At 39.4% G+C, this 23,060-nt stretch overlaps 1 protein-coding gene across 1 annotated transcript in view; it reads left to right on the forward strand.

Annotated features, from left to right (window-relative positions):
* GPHN (gephyrin) overlaps window positions 1-23,060 on the forward strand; it is a 1,061,400-nt gene that overhangs the window by 350,705 nt on the left and 687,635 nt on the right. The window contains 1 exon segment of the mRNA XM_053697683.1: window positions 18,328-18,385. Within this exon segment, the coding sequence (XP_053553658.1) occupies window positions 18,328-18,385 (58 nt within the window).

Here is a 23,060-nt window from a genome sequence, read left to right on the forward strand (position 1 = left end):
AGAGCTTTGTGGCTTAATCTTGGAATGCTGATATGACATCTAAATCTAGATTACTATCTCTTTCTTTCCAAGGTAATAATTTATTTGGTTCTCAGTTGGATTCTTTTATTTCAACTATCACTGGAGGAAAAGGAGTTTTTTTTGCCTCAGGATAAAAAACCTAAGTCCGCATGAAGGTGCGGCCCTCATTTCCAGCTCAGCTGGTAGGGGGCAGATTAAGGTGTTTTCAAGGATTTTTGGATAAATCTGTCCAAAGTCATTGGATTCAGAGCATTGTCTCTCAAGGGTATCGAATAGGATCAAAGTAAGACCTCCTGTGAGAAGATTTTTTTCTCTCACGCATCCCTGTAAATCCAGTAAAAGCTCAGGCTTTTCTGAAGTGTGTTTCAGACCTGGAGTCTTCAGGGGGTAATCATGCTGTTCTCCTCAGGAAACAAGGTTTGGGGTTTTATACAAACCTATTCATTGTACCAAAGAAAGAAAATTTGTTCAGACCAGTTCTGGATCTGAAAATTTTGAATCGTTATGTAAAGTACCAACTTTCAAGATGGTGACTATAAGGACTATTCTGCCTTTTGTTCAGCAAGGACATTATATGTCCACAATAGACTTGCAGGATGCATACCTTTCATATTCGATTCATCCAGAACACTTTCAGTTTCTGAGATTCTCTTTTCTAGACAAGCTATTACCAATTTGTTGCTCTTCCATTTGGCCTAGCAACAGCTCCAAGAATCTTTTCAAAGGTTCTGGGTACTATCTGTAATCAGAGAACAGGGTATTGCGGTGTTTCCTTATTTGGGCGATATCTTGGTACTAGCTCAGTCTTTACATACTGCAGAATCTCACAATAATCAACTAGTGTTTGTTTCTTCGGAAACATGGTTGGAGGATCAATTTACCAAAAAGTTTCTTGATTCCTCAGACAAGGGTCACCTTTTTAGGCTTCCAGATAGATTCAGTGTCCATGACTCTGTCTCTAACAGACAAGAGACGTTTAAAATTTGTCGCAGCATGCCGGCACATTCAGTCTCAGTCATTCCCTTCAGTGGCTATGTGCATGGAAGTTTTAGGTCTCATGACTGCAGCATCGGACGCAATCCCCTTTGCTCGTTTTCACATGAGACCTCTACAGCTTTGTATGCTGAATCAATGGTGCAGGGATTATACAAAAATATCACAATTAATATCCTTGAATCCCCAATGTACGACTGTCTCTGACATGGTGATAGATCACCATCGTTTGGTTCAAGGGGCTTCTTTTGTGTCGCCCAACCTGGACTGATCACAAGAGATGCGAGTCTTTCAGGTTGGGAGCTGTTTGGGGATCTCTGACAGCACAAGGGGTTTGAAATCTCAAGAGGCAAGATTACCAATAAATATTTTAGAACTCTGTGCAATTCTCAGGGGCTCTTCAGTTCTGGCCTCTGCTAAAGAGATGAACCATTCATTTGTTTTCAGACAGACAATATCACAACTGTGGCTTATGTCAATCATCAGGTGTGGGACTCACAGTCCCCAAGCTATGAAAGAAGTATCTCGGATACTTGCCTGGGCGGAATCCAGCTCCTGTCTAATCTCTGCGGTGCATATCCCAGGCATAGACAATTGGGAGGCGGATTATCTCAGCCGCCAGACTTTACATCCAGGGAGTGGTCTCTCCATCCAGATGTGTTTTCTCAGATTGTTCAGATGTGGGGGCTTCCAGAGATAGATCCTCATGGCCTCTCATCTAAACAAGAAACTTCCCAGATACCTGTCCAGGTCCAGGGATGTTCAGGCGGATGCAAGTGGGATGCTCTTTCCAAGAGTGATCTCCAAATCATCATGGAACAGTCTTTTGTGTTGCTGGTGGCTCCAGCATGGCCACACAGGTTTTTGTATGCGGATCTGGTTCGGATGTCTTGTTGCCCGCCTTGGCCACTTCCGTTACGGCCGGACCTACTATCTCAAGGTCCGTTTTTCCATCAGGATCTCAAATCATTAAATTTGAAGGTATGGAAATTGAACGCTTAGTTCTAAGTCATAGAGATTTCTCTGACTCAGTGATTAATACTATGTTACAAGCTCGTAAATCTGTCCCTAGAAAGATTTATTATAGAGTTTGGAAGACTTACATTTTATGGTGTTCTTCTCATAAATTCTCCTGGCATCTTTTAGAATTCCTAGGAATTTTACAGTTCCTTCAGGATGGTTTGGATAAGGGTTTGTCTGCAAGTTCTTTGAAAGGACAAATCCCTGCTCTTTCTGTTTTATTTCACAGAAAGATTGCTATACTTCCTGATATTCACTGTTTTGTACAGGCTTTAGTTCGTATTAAGCCTGTCATTAAATCAATTTCTCCTCCTTGGAGTCTTAATTTGGTTCTGAAGGCTTTACAGGATCCTCCATTTGAGCGTATGCATTCTTTGGACATTAAAACTACTTTCCTGGAAAGTGTTGTTCCTTTTGGGCTTATTCTTCTGCTAGTTTTCTGAGCTATCTGCTCTTTCTTGTGAGTCTCCTTTTCTGATTTTTCATCAGGATAAGGCAGTTTTGCGGACTTCTTTTCAATTTTTACCTAAGGTTGTGAATTCTAACAACATTAGTAGAGAAATTGTTGTCCCTTCCTTGTGTCCTAATCCTAAGAATTCTTTGGAGAGATCCTTACATTCTGTGGATGTGGTAAGTGCTTTGAAATATTATGTGGAAGCTACTAAAAATTTCAGGAAGACTTCCAGTTTATTTGTTTTATTTTCTGGTCCCTAGGAAAGGTCAGAAAGCCTCTGCTATTTCCTTGGCTTCTTGGTTGAAACTTTTGATTCATCAAGCTTATTTGGAGTGCGGTCAAACCCCGCCTCAGAGAATTACAGCTCATTCTACTAGATCAGTCTCCACTTCGTGGGCTTTTAAGAATGAAGCTTCAGTTGATCAGATTTGCAAAGCAGCAACTTGGTCCTCTTTGCATACATTTACTAAATTCTACCATTTTGATGTATTTGATTCTTCGGGAAGCAGTTTTTGGTAGAAAAGTTCTTCAGGCAGCTGTTTCAGTTTGATTCTTCTGCTTTTGATTTAAGTTTTTTTTCTTTCAAAGTGAAAATAACTTATTTTTTGGGTTGTGGGATTATTTTTTCAGTGGAATATGGCTGTTTTTTATTTTATTCCCTCCCTCTCTAGTGACTCTTGAGTGGAAGACCCCACATCTTGGTATTGATATCTCTATGTCACTAGCTCATGCACTCTTGCCAATTACATGAAGAAAACACAATTTTATGTAAGAACTTACCTGATAAATTCATTTCTTTCATATTGGCAAGAGTCCATGAGGTCCATCCTTTTTTATGGTGGTTATGATTTTTTGTATAAAGCACATTTATTTCCAAATTTTCCTTTGTTGATTCTTTCTACTCCTTTCTTTATCACCCCACTGCTTGGCTATTCGTTAAACTGAATTGTGGGTGTGGTGAGGGGTGTATGGTGATAGGCATCTTGAGGTTTGGGACACTTTGCCCCTCCTGGTAGGATTGTATATCCCATATGTCACTAGCTCATGGACTCTTTCCAATATGAAAAGAAATGAATTTATCAGGTAAGTTCTTACATAAATGATGTTTTAAAACAGCTTGACTACTACATCTTGATGTATCCAGTTTGTTTGCTGATTTCCCTTTGAGAGTGGCCCTGCTGATGCAAAGTTTGGTTTAATGTCTGTCAAATCTTGGATCTTTGGCATTTTGAATGGAATTATGTGATTGAAAGTTGGTCTTATTAGCAAACTTCCAATGAATTAAATTCATATTACATTTGTATGTAATGCTCAAGCATGTCTTGCACAAACCTGTTGTAATAGACCTTTTTCACAGCAGTCATTTTTGACATGAAATAGTAGGACAAAATACAAGAGCTAGTAATGAACATTAATTAGAGTTCCATTCCATTTAGGTTTACGAGAGCCAGGTTCCTGTTATTGCTCAAGTGTAAGGGGAGGTCACACTAAATACTTGCCACTTAGCCTATAGAAGCTGGGGGCTTTTCAGATTTTTTTCTGTTACAAATTTCCTTTATTTTCTGTTTTATTCTAATAAAGAGACTGAGAAATAATTATATATAATCATTATACCATTGGCAAAACAATAAATCTAATGGTGGCCTAAGACTTTTGCACAGCACTGTACATCACAGCTAGGTAAAATCAGCATGCAATATAAGCCATAATAGTTTAATTTTACAATTACCTAATCTTTATATAACTATTAACATGAGATTAATTAATACTGTATTTTAAAAAGGACAGATTAACTCAGCCTATTTTTTTTAAAAAGCACATGGTTTCATTCTATATATTATGTGCAATTCTATTTTCTAGTAATACATTGAAACCGTTTGTCTTAATCAATTCTGCAACATGTTACTATTAATTCTATAGACTCACACACACAAGATAAGGCAACTTTGTCAGTAATGTCCGTCAGTAGAATGAAACTACCTTAGAATTCCCTCCAGTGGAGTCTACAGCAGACTCCAGCGGGATGTTTGGGTAGTTGCCTTTTGTATTGCATTTCTGTGAAGTTGGTGGGATTGTGGGAATTCAGCAATTTCAGTACCTATGCAAGGACTCATCTATACAGAAGGCTGTGTTTCATTATGTTAAAATCTGTATTATATTATGTAAGTAGGTTTGAAATATGCTCTTATGCATTGATGTATTAAATTCACTTGATTTGGGTTTGTGGTTGTGTCTCTCTTCATGTTATTCAGACTTGTTATTTTTATGCATTCTTCCACAAAGTTTTAAGAACTTTCAATTATAGGCAGGCATATTTCTTCATTTAATAAATTTTCTGTTCTTTGTAACCTTTTATATCTGCTATAACCTTATGGTCTCCAGATGGCCTGTCTTTTGGTAAATTCCCTTCTTGGTGTATCTTTTTGTTGCATATTTTCTGTTACCAAAAAGATTATTATGTGTGCAACCATATACGTGTTCATACATTTATTGAAACCGTTTCCCTGCAGCTTTTTGTCAATTACTGTCCATGCAATTACAGCTAGATTACAAGTGGAGCACTAATTTATTGTGCACCCACAAATTTGCGCACGCATAATAAATAACCAGCCATTACAAGTCCCTTGTTATTACTACCGCAAGCTCAAAGTAGCAATTAACCACTTATGAGACCTCTGGTTATTTTTTTAAATGTCCCCTAATTGCCCCTAAAATAACAAATGAGGTCCCTTTTTAAAAAATGTGTAGCATTTAAAAAAAATAAAACAAAATTGACTGGTGTGGGGTGTTAGAAAGAAAACTGCACTAAAAAAGTGCCATTACATTGCAGTCTAAGGGAACTGTGTGTTCCCAGTAAATATATATGTAAAATATGCTTATATACTTATATATTTATGTGTTAATATGTACATATACACATATTAACACATAAATATATATGTATATACACATATTAACACATAAATATATATGTATATACACATATTAACACATAAATATATATGTATATACACATATTAACACATAAATATATATGTATATATACATATATATATTTATATTTGCTGCCCTAGTTCTCATGCCATGTCTGAGCCTATGGAAGTGTGCTCTCATGAGTGCAATCCTTCCATGCAAAGCGAACATGAAGTCGCGTTCACATTTCACCTCACTTGTAACACAGCGCACATTTGCGTGCGCTGGTATTACTAAGTTGATCGCAAATATCTCTTGTTAATTATAAGTGCTTATGCAAGTAGTGTTAGCTACTTTTGTTTGCGAATGCCACTCCTACTTTGGCTGCACAGAAGCGAAAAGGGGTTTATCGCGACTCTTTGCACGAGTCAGAAGTAGTGCGCGTATTACAGTTTGAAAGTAAACACGCTCGCTTGAGCTCAATTCAATTTAACCCGCATCTGGATAATGCGATTTCAGAGCTCTGTTTAACTGTTGTTGCACAAAACACATCAAAAATACATTTCACAATACAGTTATACCTATAATAACACAATCCTAATAAAAATGATTAAAAATAAAAAAATATTCCATAAAAATGTATAAGGACTCAAAGATATGAGGTCTAAGGTGTTAGAGAGAAAAAAGGACTGCAAAGGGCTTTAACATAGAGATACATTCATACACATGTTGTGTGTGTGTGTGTATATATATATATATATATATATATATGTGGACAAAGAGAAAGATTGTGACACCGGCGCAAGTATAGGTAATGCTAGTGAAAATTCCTGAAAATAAATATTTTTATATTGTTGTATTATATATATAATTGAAGTGTAGTTAGCTCACTATGCTGCCCCAAAATTACTTATTAGAAAAGTGGGATCCCCAAACCCCACAAGACCAATAGAGCCCAAAAAGAGCCCAAAAAATATAGAACCAAGAGAAGGTAAAATATAGAGGCGCTTAGTGTAAGGAGCTAGTTACTGTATCTATAATAAGACACATAAAGTACAAAAAGTTACAATAATTAACTGCTGATTAATATTGGGGGAATAGAAAAGTAGAAAAAAAACAGATACATATATAAAACTATCACAGTGTTTACAATTATATTGTTTACAATTATATTGCTAATATCAAATACCTGCAGCTATCTGTATTATATATAGAGAGACTAGTCTAGCAGATAATATTGATATTGCTAGAACACCACAGGTGACAAAAAGGTTCGCAATACATACAGTTAGTACAGGCAATTTACAAAAGAAAAAACACAAAATGTGCATGCAGTTAGAGTCCATATGTGATACTGTTGTGCAAAAAAGGAAAAGGTGGAAATCCCAAAGTGGCGGATCACACTCTCCCCTCAAGGGGTTCTACTTACTCTCCTTTACCTCAATCTGTATGAGGTAAGTGTCGCGTGGGGTAAGTAGAAAGTCCTTCCTTGTAGTGGCAAGTATCCTATAGCTTGTTTCCTGTCTTCCAACGCTTTCACTCACATAGATGAAATGGGAAAAGCAGAAAGATAGTAATAGTGCAACCCCGTTAATATGGATTTATATGCACAATTATGTATAGAATAGCACTCACACTAGACAACCTCAAATGGATATGAGGTATTTTATTAGCATAATGAGATAAAACCAGGTATTGGCATGAACAGTATTCGTACTTTAAAAACGGTTTAGTGCAAGACAAATATAGCACAGTTCAAAAGCCGTATAGTGACATTGAATATAAGTACATAGAAGTCCTAACGCGTTTCGAAGGTCTACACACTTCAGAAGAAGGTCGTGTATGTGTGTAGACCTTTGAAACGCGTTAGGACTTCTATGTACTTATATTCAATGTCACTATACGGCTTTTGAACTGTGCTATATTTGTCTTGCACTAAACCGTTTATAAAGTACAAATACTGTTCATGCCAATACCTGGTTTTATCTCATTATGCTAATAAAATACCTCATATCCATTTGAGGTTGTCTAGTGTGAGTGCTATTCTATACATAATTGTGCATATAAATCCATATTAACGGGGTTGCACTATTACTATCTTTCTGCTTTTCCCATTTCATCTATGTGAGTGAAAGCGTTGGAAGACAGGAAACAAGCCATAGGATACTTGCCACTACAAGGAAGGACTTTCTACTTACCCCACGCGACACTTACCTCATACAGATTGAGGTAAAGGAGAGTAAGTAGAACCCCTTGAGGGGAGAGTGTGATCCGCCACTTTGGGATTTCCACCTTTTCCTTTTTTGCACAACAGTATCACATATGGACTCTAACTGCATGCACATTTTGTGTTTTTTCTTTTGTAAATTGCCTGTACTAACTGTATGTATTGCGAACCTTTTTGTCACCTGTGGTGTTCTAGCAATATCAATATTATCTGCTAGACTAGTCTCTCTATATATAATACAGATAGCTGCAGGTATTTGATATTAGCAATATAATTATAAACAATATAATTGTAAACACTGTGATAGTTTTATATATGTATCTGTTTTTTTCTACTTTTCTATTCCCCCAATATTAATCAGCAGTTAATTATTGTAACTTTTTGTACTTTATGTGTCTTATTATAGATACAGTAACTAGCTCCTTACACTAAGCGCCTCTATATTTTACCTTCTCTTGGTTCTATATATATATATATATATATATATATATATATATATATATATATATATATATATATGTATTTATATGTGTATATATGTATTTACAGACATGTATATCCATATAAACATATAAATGCATATGTATACATATATAGACATATATATATATATATATAAGTATATATATATATAAGTATATATATATATATATATATAAGTGCATTGCAGCCGCTCCACTCGTAATCTAGCCCTTTGTTCCAAGAACTTATTTGACGCTCTAGCTCCCCTCCATTTTCTTGCACAAGTAATTGACGAAAATCAAAATAGCAAGAACAAAAGAAAATGGTTTCTTTCAGGAGATAGACCCTTTCTTCTTCCTGCAAGATTCCACTTTTTTATGTCCTCTGTACAGGATGGATGGTTACCTATTGCATTCTTTAATCTGCTGTATCATCTGAATTTTTCAGCTCAGCACTGTGTTAATCACTTAGGCATTTTAGAGTAGGCTCTTCTAGGAAATCATGTTTATTTTATATATATATTAATGCATATGTTATGTGCATTGTTTTATGTATATATGTGTTTATGAAGAAAAATTCTGTTTTGCTTTCTGTATCTTTCATACTGCTTAGCAGTAGGAGGGATATTTTTGTTTTCTATATAAATTTATTTTTTAATTACACAACATTGCCAGGTCTTACCTCCCTGTTAGCAGCAGTCTTCTCCCATCTCCCAGTTTTTTTTTTCTTTTTATGGACTTGTATTTTTCTGAGAAGATATGAGAAAAATTTGTTTGAGATATTTGTAGCTGGAGGAAAACTGGGAAAAAAATAATCTCATCATAGATGGATTTTTGTAATTCTTTCAGTTGCTGACATGCACAACGACCATATCTTGTGGCAGGTGATGGCTATTATTATTAGATACAAAAACATAACAGACTAAACAAATTTAGTACAGGAGAAAAGCGCTGATTAGAGCTTAATCTCTACAGGTTGTGGGTGCAAAGACTTTTTTGGGGTAGCTTTTTACATGGATTGTAGTTGCAGCAGCGAGTCAATACAGTTTAAGATTTATTTTGGGTAGGATGAAAAACAGTGGAGAGATAATAAGCCACTCTTAATAGGTGGGTTTTCAAAGTGCGCCTGAAGCTTTACAAGGTTGGAGGCAGTCTTATGGAGCCAAGTAGAGAGTTCCAGAGGATAGGAGCAGCGTGTGAGAAGTCTTGGAGGAGGGAGAGTGACATAGAGATAATAGGAGAAGAGAGACGTAGGTCATAGGTTGATTGAAGAGGACGGGTCAGGGAGTATTTGAAGATGAGAGAGGAAATATATTGGGAGTGATGTGGTTGAGTGCTTTATAGGTTAGGGTTATTACTCCAAATTATATTCTGGAGTGTATGGGGAACCAGTGTTGAGACTGGCAGAGTGGAGCAGCTGATATTGATCGTCGACTTAGGTGGATGAGTCTATCAGAAGCATTCATAATAGATTGGAGGGGGGGAGAAGTGGTGTTTGGGAAGGCCATTTAAAAATAGATTGCAGTAGTGAATGTGTAAGAAAAATATGGAATTATTCATTATTTTTGTAGTTTCTTGAGTAAGGAAAGGTTGAAATCTGGAAATGTTGGATACTGGAAATGTTGTGTAGGTTTGCACAGCAGTGCTTGTATATGTGTGAATGGGACCTTTAGTATAGTCGCGGCGGCGACATTGGGGGCAGAAGATTAGAGGTTAATAAGTGTCGATTGGGGCGGCAAATTAGGGGTTAATAAGTGTAGGTAGGTGGCGGCGACATTGGGGGTGGCAGATTAGGGGTTAATAAGTGTAATGAAGGTGTCGGCGATGTCGGGGGCTGCAGATTAGGGGTGTTTTGACTCGGGTTTATGTTAGGGTGTTAGGTTTAAACATAAAAATTTTTCCCCATAGACATCAATGGGGCTGCGTTACGGAGCTTTACACTCCACGATTGCAGATGTTAGGCTTTTTTTTAGCCGGCTCACCCCATTGATGTCTATGGGGAAATCGTGCACGAGCACATCAAATTACCGCTTGTATTTGGGTGATGCATGGAGCTCAACGCAACCATATCGCCCGCACAAGCAAACCTGTAATAGTAGCGCTATGAAAGGTGAGCGGTGAAAATAACTTACAAGTTATTAGCGAGTCAGCCATAACGCAAAACTCGTAATCTGGCTGAATGTCTTTGTATTTAAAAGTTACAATATATGAATCTTCGTTTATGTTTATATGGTTATATATAGTCTAATGCCCATATGAAAACTTCCTTGAAATACCTCCTCCCTTCCCTCCCATAACATAAGCCATTCCTTCTAGCCTTGGTTCTCAAATGGCCAAGTTAATAATGCCTATGTGGTGAGATTGGATAAAACAGATATGGCCTTATTTACAAAACAGAAAAAACAACATTTTCACATCCACATTGTCAGGCCCTTAAAAAAGGTTTTATATTTGTACCCCAACAAGTTCTAATTGAATCAAAAATTATATTTAAGCTAGTCAAAAAAGTAGGATTAGCTTATCAAAAGTTTGAAAGAGAAAGGCTATAATTGATCTCAAAGGACACAAATGTGTAAAATCTAATTAAAATAGCTGTCCAAAAGTTACTATATTAATTTATTTTAATAGTAAAAAAAAAATTTAAAAGATGATCCTATTTAAAGGATCATTGAAGGAAGTTCCCTTTTTTTTTAAAAGTTATTTTTTTTTTAAAAAAAAAGATGATCCTATTTAAAGGATCATTGAAGGAATTTCCCTTTTTTAAAGAAATAGTAGTACTTCTGGATAGGGTTGAAATAGGTGTGTCCAACAAAGGAACTCCTAGAAAAAGGATAAAAGATTCATACCTGCAGAAGGTATAGACAAAGGTGGAATCATTTCTCATATATGACACTAGATTCCACAGCAGTTTGGATAAATCTTGTCTTTGGATAAAATACTTTTCAAAGCTTTCAGATCAGTCTCATGTTTTAAAGATCTACAATTAAACATATAAGCCAATTTCTTCAATTAAAGCACATAAACTGACATTCTCAAAATTTGGAAGGGAAAAAAACCTACTAGAGAACCCAAAGTCTGAACCCACATGGAAATCTAATGAATAAGAGCAATATTTATGCCTAACCCTCCAAACACAGGATCAAGAATTGAAAGGACATTGAACTCTTAGAACTGTTTTCATCTATTTTCATATAGAGGGAAAAAAATAATAAAATATCTCACAGACTATTTTTAAATTTAAAATAAGGTTTTATTTTACAGGTAAATTTTGTATTTAATTTAACTAGGTAGCTAGTAAATAGTTAATAACTATTTACTAACTAGTCTACCTAGTTAAAATAAATACAAACTTAGCTGTGAAATAAAAATAAAACCTAAGATAGCTACAATGTAACTATTAGTTATATTGTAGCTAGCTTAGGGTTTATTTTACAGGTGAGTATTTACTTTTAAATAGGAATTATTTAGGTAATAATTGTAAGGTTTATTTTAATTATATTTAAGTTAGGGGGGTTAGGGTTAGACTTAGGATTAGGTTTAGGGGTTAATAGGTTTATTATAGCGGCGGAGTGGGCGGACGGCAGATTAGGGGTTAATTATATTTAAATAGTGTTTTTGATGTGGGAGGGCTGCGATTTAGGGGTTAATAATTTTATCATAGTGGTGACAATGTCGGGGAGCGGCGGAATAGGGGTTAATACATTTTTTGAGTTGCTGCGGTCCGTAGCGGCAGATTGGTGGTTAATAATTTTATTTTATTATTTGCGATGCGGGAGGGCCTCGGTTTAGGGGATAATCTGTAGTTTATGGGTGTTAGTGTACTTTTTAAGACTTTAGTCATGAGTTTTATGTTACAGCTTTGTAGCGTAAAACTCATAACTACTGACTTTAGATGGCAGTACAGATCTTGTCATTTTTGGCTGTACTGCTCACTTTTTGGCCTCCCCGCAAAACTCGTAATACTAGCGGTATAGAAGTCCCATTGAAAAATGACTTTTTTAAAAGTGCGGTACTGATGTTGCGTGACGACCAAAAAAGTGTGCGGTACAGCTATTCTGACAAGACTTGTAATAGCGGCTTTAGTGAAAAAGCATTGTTATGGGCCATAACAATGCTTTTTCACTCATAACGCCAAACTCGTAATCTGGCTGATTGTTTGCCATTGTCTTTTAGTAATTTATATATCAATATGTGGTATACTTTTCTTGTAATGAGTTTATCAAAAACGATAATATATTTGTCTCATTAAATCATGTTATAATTATATCACCTAACATTTCTCCAACATAGGTGTGTCCGGTCCACGGCGTCATCCTTACTTGTGGGATATTCTCTTCCCCAACAGGAAATGGCAAAGAGCCCAGCAAAGCTGTCACATGATCCCTCCTAGGCTCCGCCTAACCCAGTCATTCTCTTTGCCGTTGTAACAGGCAACATCTCCACGGAGATGGCTTAGAGTTTTTTAGTGTTTAACTTAGTTTTTATTATTCAATCAAGAGTTTGTTATTTTAAAAATAGTGCTGGTATGTACTATTTTACTCTGAAACAGAAAAGAGATGAAGATTTCTGTTTGTATGAGGGAAAATGATTTTAGCAACCGTTACTAAAATCCATGGCTGTTCCACACAGGACTGTTTGAGAGGAATTAACTTCAGGTTGGGGGAACAGTGAGGCAGTCTTTTGCTGCTTGAGGTATGACACATTCTAACAAGACGATGTAATGCTGGAAGCTGTCATTTTCCCTATGGGGATCCGGTAAGGCCATTTTTATTCAGACAGTAAATAAGGGCTTCACAGGGCTTATTAAGACTGTAGACATTTTCTGGGCTAAATCGATTCATATATTACACATATTTAGCCTTGAGGAATCATTTAATCTGGGTATTTTTGTTAAATATATCGGCAGGGCACTGTTTTAGACACCTTATTCTCTAGGGGCTTTCCCTAATCATAGGCAGAGCCTCATTTTCGCGCCGGTATTGCGCACGTTGTTTTTGAGAAGCATGACATGCAGTCGCATGTGTGAGGAGCTCTGATACATAGAAAAGACTTTCTGAAAGGCTTCATTTGTATCGTATTCCCCTTTGGGCTTGGTTGGGTCTCAGCAAAGCAGATACCAGGGACTGTTAAAGGGGGTTAAAGTTTAAAAACGGCTCCGGTTCCGTTATTTTAAGGGTTAAAGCTTCCAAATTTGGTGTGCAATACCTTTTAAGGCTTTAAGACACTGTGGTGAAATTTTGGTGAATTTTGAACATTCCTTCATACTTTTTCGCAATTGCAGTAATAAAGTGTGTTCAGTTTAAAATTTAAAGTGACAGTAACGGTTTTATTTAAAACGTTTTTTGTACTTTGTTATCATGTTTATGCCTGTTTAACATGTCTGAACTACCAGATAGACTGTGTTCTGAATGTGGGGAAGCCAAGTTTCCTTTTCATTTAAATAAATGTGATTTAAGTGACACTGAAAATGATGCCCAAGATGATTCCTCAAGTGAGGGGAGTAAGCATGGTACTGCATCATTCCCTCCTTCGTCTACCACGAGTCTTTGCCCACTCAGGAGGCCCCTAGTACATCTAGCGCGCCAATACTCCTTACTATGCAACAATTAACGGCTGTAATGGATAATTCTATCAAAAACATTTTAGCCAAAATGCCCAACTTATCAGCGTAGAGCGCGACTGCTCTGTTTTAGATACTGAAGAGCATGAGGACGCTGATGATAATGTTCTGAAATGCCCCTACACCAGTCTGAGGGGGCCAGGGGAGGTTTTGTCTGAGGGAGAAATTTCAGATTCAGGGAAAAGTTCTCAACAAGGCTGAACCCGATGTAGTACATTTTAATTAAGTTGGAACATCTCCGCGCTCTGCTTAAGGAGGTATTATCCACTCTGGATGATTGTGAGAATTTGATCATCCCAGAGAAACTATGTAAAATGGGACAAGTTCCTAGAGGTCCCGGGGCTCCCAGAAGCTTTTCCTATACCCAAGCGGGGTGGCGACATTGTAAATAAAGAATGGGAAAGGCCCGGTATACCTTCGTCCCTCCCCCATATTTAAAAAATTGTTTCCTATGGTCGACCCTAGAAAGGACTTATGGCAGACTGTCCCCAAGGTCGAGGGAGCGGTTTCTACTTTAAACAAACGCACCACTATACCCATAGAAGATAGTTGTGCTTTCAAAGATCCTATGGATAAAAAATTAGAAGGTTTGCTTAAAAAAGATGTTTGTTCAGCAAGGTTACCTTCTACAACCAATTTCATGCATTGTCCCTGTCACTACAGCCGCGTGTTTCTGGTTCGATGAGCTAGTAAAGGCGATCGATAGTGATTCTCCTCCTTATGAGGAGATTATGGACAGAATCCGTGCTCTCAAATTGGCTAATTCTTTCACCCTAGACGCCACTTTGCAATTGGCTAGGTTAGCGGTGAAGAATTTCTGGGTTTGCTATTGTGGCGCGCTAGAGCGCTTTGGTTGAAATCTTGGTCAGCGGATGCGTCTTCCAAGAACAAACTCCTTAACATTCCTTTCAAGGGGAAAACGCTGTTTGGCCCTGACTTGAAAGAGATTATCTCTGGATATCACTGGGGGTAAGGGCCACGCCCTTCCTCAGGATAGGTCTTTCAAGACCAAAAATAAACCTAATTTTCGTCCCTTTCGTAGAAACGGACCAGCCCCAAGTGCTACGTCCTCTAAGCAAGAGGGTAATACTTCTCAAGCCAAGCCAGCCTGGAGACCAATGCAGGCTGGAACAAGGGAAAAGCAGGCCAAGAAACCTGCCACTGCTACCAAGACAGCATGAAATGTTGGCCCCCGATCCGAGACCGGATCTGTGGGGGGCAGACTCTCTCTCTTCGCTCAGGCTTGGGCAAGAGATGTTCTGGATCCTTGGGCACTAGAAATAGTCTCCAAGGTTATCTTCTGGAATTCAAGGGGCTTCCCCCAAGGGGGAGGTTCCACAGGTCTCAATGTCTTCAGACCACATTAAGAGACAGGCATTCATTACATTGTGTAGAAGACCTGTTAAAAATGGGAGTGATTCATCCTGTTCCATTAGGAGAACAAGGGATGGGGTTCTACTCCAATCTGTCATAGTTCCCAAAAAAGAGGGAACGTTCAGACCAATCTTAGATCTCAAGATCTTAAACAAGTTTCTCAAGGTTCCATCGTTCAAAATGGAAACCATTCGAACAATTCTTCCTTCCATCCAGGAAGGTCAATTCATGACCACGGTGGATTTAAAGGATGCGTATCTACATATTCCTATCCACAAGGAACATCATCGGTTCCTAAGGTTCGCATTCCTGACGAGCATTACCAGTTCGTGGCGCTTTCCTTTCGGATTAGCCACTGCTCCAAGGATTTTCACAAAGGTACTAGGGTCCCTTCTAGCGGTGCTAAGACCAAGGGGCATTGCAGTAGTACCTTACTTGGACGACATTCTGATTCAAGCGTCGTCCCTTTCCTCAAGCAAAGGCTCACACGGACATAGTCCTGGCCTTTCTCAGATCTCACGGATGGAAAGTGAACGTGGAAAAGAGTTCTCTATCTCCGTCGACAAGGGTTCCCTTCTTGGGAACAATAATAGACTCCTTAGAAATGAGGATTTTTCTGACAGAGGCCAGAAAAACAAAACTTCTAAACTCTTGTCAAACACTTCATTCCGTCCTCTTCCTTCCATAGCGCAGTGCATGGAAGTAATAGGTTTGATGGTAGCGGCAAGGGACATAGTTCCTTTTGCGCGCATTCATCTAAGACCATTACAACTGTGCATTGCTCAGTCAGTGGAATGGGGACTATACAGACTTGTCCTCCGAAGATACAAGTAAATCAGAGGACCAGAGACTCACTCCGTTGGTGGCTGTCCTGGACAACCTGTCACAAGGGATGACCTTCCGCAGGACCAGAGTGGGTCATTGTCACGACCGACGCCAGTCTGATGGGCTGGGGGCGCGTCTGGGGATCCCTGAAAGCTCAGGGTCTTTGGTCTCGGGAAGAATCTCTTCTACCGATAAATATTCTGGAACTGAGAGCGATATTCAATGCTCCTCAAGGCTTGGCCTCAGCTAGCAAAGGCCAAGTTCATACGGTTTCAATCAGACAACATGACGACTGTTGCGTACATCAACCATCAGGGGGGAACAAGGAGTTCCCTGGCGATGGAAGAAGTGACCAAAATCATTCAATGGGGCGGAGACTCACTCCTGCCACCTGTCTGCAATCCACATCCAGGAGTGGAAAATTGGGAAGCGGATTTTCTGAGTCGTCAGACATTACATCCGGGGGAGTGGGAACTCTTTCCGGAAATCTTTGCCCAAATTACTCATCTGTGGGGCATTCCAGACATGGATCTGATGGCCTCTCGTCAGAACTTCAAGGTTCCTTGCTACGGTCCAGATCCAGGGATCCCAAGGCGACTCTAGTAGATGCACTAGTAGCACCTTGGACCTTCAAACTAGCTTATGTATTCCCGCCGTTTCCTCTCATCCCAGGCTGGTAGCCAGGATCAATCAGGAGAGGGCGTCGGTGATCTTGATAGCTCCTGCGTGGCCACGCAGGACTTGGTATGCAGATCTGGTGAATATGTCATCGGCTCCACCATGGAAGCTACCTTTGAGACGAGACCTTCTTGTTCAAGGTCCGTTCGAACAATCCGAATCTGGTCTCACCTCCAGCTGACTGCTTGGAGATTGAACGCTTGATCTTATCAAAACGAGGGTTCTCAGATTCTGTTATTGATACTCTTGTTCAGGCCAGAAAGCCTGTAACTAGAAAAATTTACCACAAATATATGAAAAAATATATCTGTTGGTGTGAATCTAAAGGATTCCCTTGGGACAAGGTAAAGATTCCTAGGATTCTATCCTTTCTTCAAGAAGGATTGGAGAAAGGATTATCTGCAAGTTCCTGAAGGGACAGATTTCTGCCTTGGTCTGTGTTACTTCACAAAAAGCTGGCAGCTGTGCCAGATGTTCAAGCCTTGTTCAGGCTCTGGTTAGAATCAAGCCTGTTTACAAACCTTTGACTCCTCCTTGGAGTCTCAACTTAGTTCTTTCAGTTCTTCAGGGGGTCCGTTTGAACCCTTACATTCCGTTGATATTAAGTTATTATCTTGGAAAGTTTTGTTTTTGGTTGCAATTTCTTCTGCTAGAAGAGTTTCAGAATTATCTGCTCTGCAGTGTTCTCCTCCTTATCTGGTGTTCCATGCAGATAAGGGTGGTTTTACGTACTAAACCTGGTTTTCTTCCAAAAGTTGTTTCTAACAAAAACATTAACCAGGAGATAGTCGTGCCTTCTTTGTGTCCGAAACCAGTTTCGAAGAAGGAACGTTTGTTGCACAATTTGGATGTTGTTCGCAGCTCTAAAATTCTATTTAGATGCTACAAAGGATTTTAGACAAACATCTTCCTTGTTTGTTGTTTATTCTGGTAAAAGGAGAGTCAAAAAGCAACTTCTACCTCTCTCTCTTTTTGGATTAAAAGCATCATCAGATTGGCTTACGAGACTGCCGGACGGCAGCCTCCTGAAAGAATCACAGCTCATTCCACTAGGGCTGTGGCTTCCACATGGCCTTCAAGAACGAGGCTTCTGTTGATCAGATATGTAGGGGCAGCGACTTGGTCTTCACTGCACACTTTTTACCAAATTTTACAAGTTTGATACTTTTGCTTCTTCTGAGGCTATTTTTTGGGAGAAAGGTTTTGCAAGCCGTGGTGCCTTCCATTTAGGTGACCTGATTGCTCCTCCCTTCAGTCCGTGTCCTAAAGCTTTGGTATTGTTTCCCACAAGTAAGGATGACGCCGTGGACCGGACACACCTATGTTGGAGAAAACAGAATTTATGTTTACCTGATAATTTACTTTCTCAAAGGGTGTGTCCGGTCCACGGCCCACCCTGGTTTTTTAATCAGGTCTGATAATTTATTTTCTTTAACTACAGTCACCACGGTATCATATGGTTTCTCCTATGCAAATATTCCTCCTTAACGTCGGTCGAATGACTGGGGTAGGCGGAGCCTAGGAGGGATCATGTGACCAGCTTTGCTGGGCTCTTTGCCATTTCCTGTTGGGGAAGAGAATATCCCACAAGTAAGGATGACGCCGTGGACCGGACACACCGTTGGAGAAAGTAATTTATCAGGTAAACATAAATTCTGTTTTTTTACAGCTGTATAGAAATTCTTGCAGTTTTTTTCATCTGTTGGTACTAAAAATGTTTTCCTTTTTTTTTTTTTTTTAGATTGGGTGGGACAATATCTGCATATAAGATTGTGCCAGACGAAATAGATGACATTAAGGTATAGTATTCTTTGTAAATAATATGAAGACAATGTTCTAAGTGATGTCTAACTTTCTAACACATGGGACCCACAAATAAATATTTTAGAAGCCACAGGGCCAAATCAAGCCAAAGTTTATGCATATAAAGAACACAAATTATAATATATTTCCCAACAATGTCCCAACAATATTTTTAGCTCCACTTTTTCCTAGGGCCACAAAAACTAGGACAGTGGGCTACCAGTTTGCCATGTTTACTGAGTCTAACTAATTGGTTGAAGGTATAGAAATGTAAATAGAAGCTATATACTTCCATTAGCAAAAATGCTGTGAGTAACCAGCTACTAGTATTCAAACATGACACATTATCAGAGTCAGCAGTGGGCTTGTTTCTTTCATGTAATTGGCAAGAGTCCATGAGCTAGTGACGTATGGGATACACAATCCTACCAGGAGGGGCAAAGTTTCCCAAACCTCAAAATGCCTATAAATACACCCCTCACCACACGCACAATTCAGTTTTACAAACTTTGCCTCCTATTGAGGTGGTGACGTAAGTTTGTGCTAAGATTTCTATGTTGATATGCGCTTCTCAGCATTTTGAAGCCCTATTCCTCTCAGAGTACAGTGAATGTCAGAGGGATGTGAAGGGAGTATCACCTATTGAATGCAATGGTTTTCCTCACGGGTGATCTATTTAATAGGTTCTCTGTTATCGGTCGTAGAGATTCATCTCCTACCTCCCTTTTCAGATCGACGATATACTCTCATATTCCATTACCTCTACTGATAACCGTTTCAGTACTGGTTTGGCTATCTGCTATATGTGGATGGGTGTCTTCTGGTAAGTATGTTTTCATTACTTAAGACACTCTCAGCTATGGTTTGGCACTTTATGTATTTATATAAAGTTCTAAATATATGTATTGTACTTATATTTGCCATGATTCAGGTTTTCAGTATGTTTCCTTTTTCAGACTGTCAGTTTCATATCTGGGAAATGCTTTTTTATGAAAAATTTATTTCTTACCTGGGGTATAGTCTCTTTCTTCTGTTATGTGTGATCAGTCCACGGGTCATCATTACTTCTGGGATATAACTCCTCCCCAACAGGAAATGCAAGAGGATTCACCCAGCAGAGCTGCATATAGCTCCTCCCCTCTACGTCAGTCCCAGTCATTCTCTTGCACCCAACGACTAGATAGGATGTGTGAGAGGACTATGGTGATTATACTTAGTTTTTATGACTTCAATCAAAAGTTTGTTATTTTACAATAGCACCGGAGCGTGTTATTACTTCTCTGGCAGAGTTTGAGGAAGAATCTGCCAGAGTTTTTTACTATGATTTTAACCGGAGTTGTTAAGATCATATTGCTGTTCTCGGCCATCTGAGGGAGGTAAAGGCTTCAGATCAGGGGACAGCGGGCAGATGAATCTGCATTGAGGTATGTAGCAGTTTTTATTTTCTGAATGGAATTGATGAGAAAATCCTGCCATACCGTTAAAATGACATGTATGTATACACTTCAGTATTCTGGGGATGGTATTTCACCGGAACTACTCTGCTAAAGGTCACTAATACTTTTAATAACTATTTATCATGTTAAACGTTTTTGCTGGAATGTAGAATCGTTTACATTGCTGAGGTACTGTGTGAATAGATATTTGGGCATTATTTTCCACTTGGCAGTTTTTTGCTTGTAATTGTGACAGTTTCGTTTCTCTTCACTGCTGTGTGGGAGAGGGAGGGGCCGTTTTTGGCGCTCTTTACTACGCATCAAAAAATTCCAGTCAGTCACTTTTATTTTTCCTGCATGATCCGGTTCATCTCTGACAGATCTCAGGGGTCTTCAAACTTCTTTGAAGGGAGGTAACTTCTCTCAGCAGAGCTGTGAGAATTCTTATAGTGACTGTGCATAAAAACGTTGCTTTGTACTTTTTATGTCAAATTTAATTATTGTTATTTTACTAATGGGAACAAACCTTTGCTAAGAGTTGTGTTGTTTTAAAGTTTGATGCTATAACTGCTTTTCAGTTCATTATTTCAACTGTTATTTAATCGTTTAGTACCTCTTTGAGGCACAGTATTTTTTTTTGCTAAAAAAGATTATAACCAAGTTGTAAGTTTTTTGCTAGTGTGTTAAACATGTCTGACTCAGAGGAAGATATCTGTGTCATTTGTTCCAATGCCAAGGTGGAGCCCAATAGAAATTTATGTACTAACTGTATTGATGCTACTTTAAATAAAAGTCAATCTGTACAATGTGAACAAATTTCACCAAACAGCGAGGGGAGAGTTATGCCGACTAACTCGCCTCACGCGGCAGTACCTGCATCTCCCGCCCGGGAGGTGCGTGATATTATGGCGCCTAGTACATCTGGGCGGCCATTACAGATAACATTACAAGATATGGCTACTGTTATGACTGAAGTTTTGTCTAAATTACCAGAACTAAGAGGCAAGCGTGATCACTCTGGGGTGAGAACAGAGTGCGCTGACAATGCTAGGGCCATGTCTGATACTGCGTCACAGCTCGCAGAGCATGAGGACGGAGAGCTTCATTCTGTGGGTGACGGTTCTGATCCAAACAGATTGGACTCAGATATTTCAAATTTTAAATTTAAATTGGAGAACCTCCGTGTATTACTAGGGGAGGTCTTAGCAGCTCTTAACGATTGTAACACCGTTGCAATACCAGAGAAACTGTGTAGGTTGGATAAATACTTTGCGGTACCGGCGAGTACTGACGTTTTTCCTATACCTAAGAGACTAACTGAAATTGTTACTAAGGAGTGGGATAGACCCGGTGTGCCGTTCTCACCCCCTCCAATATTTAGAAAGATGTTTCCAATAGACGCCACCACTCGGGACTTATGGCAAACGGTCCCCAAGGTGGAGGGAGCAGTTTCTACTTTAGCTAAGCGTACCACTATCCCGGTGGAGGATAGCTGTGCTTTTTCAGATCCAATGGATAAAAAAGTTAGAGGGTTACCTTAAGAAAATGTTTGTTCAACAAGGTTTTATATTACAACCCCTTGCATGTATCGCGCCGATTACGGCTGCGGCAGCATTTTGGATTGAGTCGCTGGAAGAGAACCTTAGTTCATCTACGCTAGACGACATTACGGACAGGCTTAGAGTCCTTAAACTAGCTAATTCTTTCATTTCGGAGGCCGTAGTACATTTAACCAAACTTACGGCTAAGAACTCAGGATTCGCCATACAGGCACGTAGGGCACTGTGGCTAAAATCCTGGTCAGCTGATGTTACTTCTAAGTCCAAATTACTTAATATTCCTTTCAAGGGGCAGTCTTTATTTGGGCCCGGTTTGAAAGAAATTATCGCTGACATTACAGGAGGTAAGGGCCACGCCCTACCTCAAGACAAAGCCAAAGCTAAGGCTAGACAGTCTAATTTTCGTCCCTTTCGGAATTTCAAAACAGGAGCAGCATCAACCTCCACTGCACCAAAACAGGAGGGAGCTGTTGCTCGTTACAGGCAAGGCTGGAAGCCTAACCAGTCCTGGAACAAGAGCAAGCAGGCCAGGAAACCTGCTGCTGCCCCAAAGACAGCATGAACCGAGAGCCCCCGATCCGGGACCGGATCTAGTGGGGGGCAGACTCTCTCTCTTCGCCCAGGCCTGGGCAAGAGATGTTCAGGATCCCTGGGCGCTAGAGATCATATCTCAGGGATACCTTCTAGACTTCAAATTATCTCCCCCAAGAGGGAGATTTCATCTGTCAAGGTTGTCAACAAACCAGATAAAGAAAGAAGCGTTTCTACGCTGCGTACAAGATCTGTTATTAATGGGAGTGATCCATCCGGTTCCGCGGTCGGAACAAGGACAAGGGTTCTACTCAAACCTGTTTGTGGTTCCCAAAAAAGAGGGAACTTTCAGGCCAATCTTAGATTTAAAGATTCTAAACAAATTCCTAAGAGTTCCATCGTTCAAAATGGAAACTATTCGGACAATCTTACCCATGATCCAAGAGGGTCAGTACATGACCACAGTGGATTTAAAGGATGCTTACCTTCACATACCGATCCACAAAGATCATCACCGGTATCTAAGGTTTGCCTTCTTAGACAGGCACTACCAGTTTGTAGCTCTTCCATTCGGACTGGCTACGGCTCCAAGAATCTCACAAAGGTTCTGGGTGCCCTTCTAGCGGTACTAAGACCGCGAGGGATTTCGGTAGCTCCGTACCTAGACGACATTCTAATACAAGCTTCAAGCTTTCAAACTGCCAAGTCTCATACAGAGTTAGTTCTGGCATTTCTAAGGTCGCATGGATGGAAAGTGAACGAAAAGAAGAGTTCTCTTTTTCCTCTCACAAGAGTTCCATTCTTGGGGACTCTTATAGATTCTGTAGAAATGAAGATTTACCTGACAGAAGACAGGTTAACAAAGCTTCAAAATGCATGCCGCGTCCTTCATTCCATTCAACACCCGTCAGTAGCTCAATGCATGGAGGTGATCGGCTTAATGGTAGCGGCAATGGACATAGTACCTTTTGCACGCCTACACCTCAGACCGCTGCAATTATGCATGCTAAGTCAGTGGAATGGGGATTACTCAGATTTGTCCCCTACTCTGAATCTGAATCAAGAGACCAGAAATTCTCTTCTATGGTGGCTTCATCGGCCACACCTGTCCAGGGGGATGCCATTCAGCAGGCCAGACTGGACAA

Source organism: Bombina bombina, chromosome 1, assembly GCF_027579735.1.
Source record: "Bombina bombina isolate aBomBom1 chromosome 1, aBomBom1.pri, whole genome shotgun sequence".
Lineage (NCBI taxonomy): Eukaryota > Metazoa > Chordata > Amphibia > Anura > Bombinatoridae > Bombina > Bombina bombina.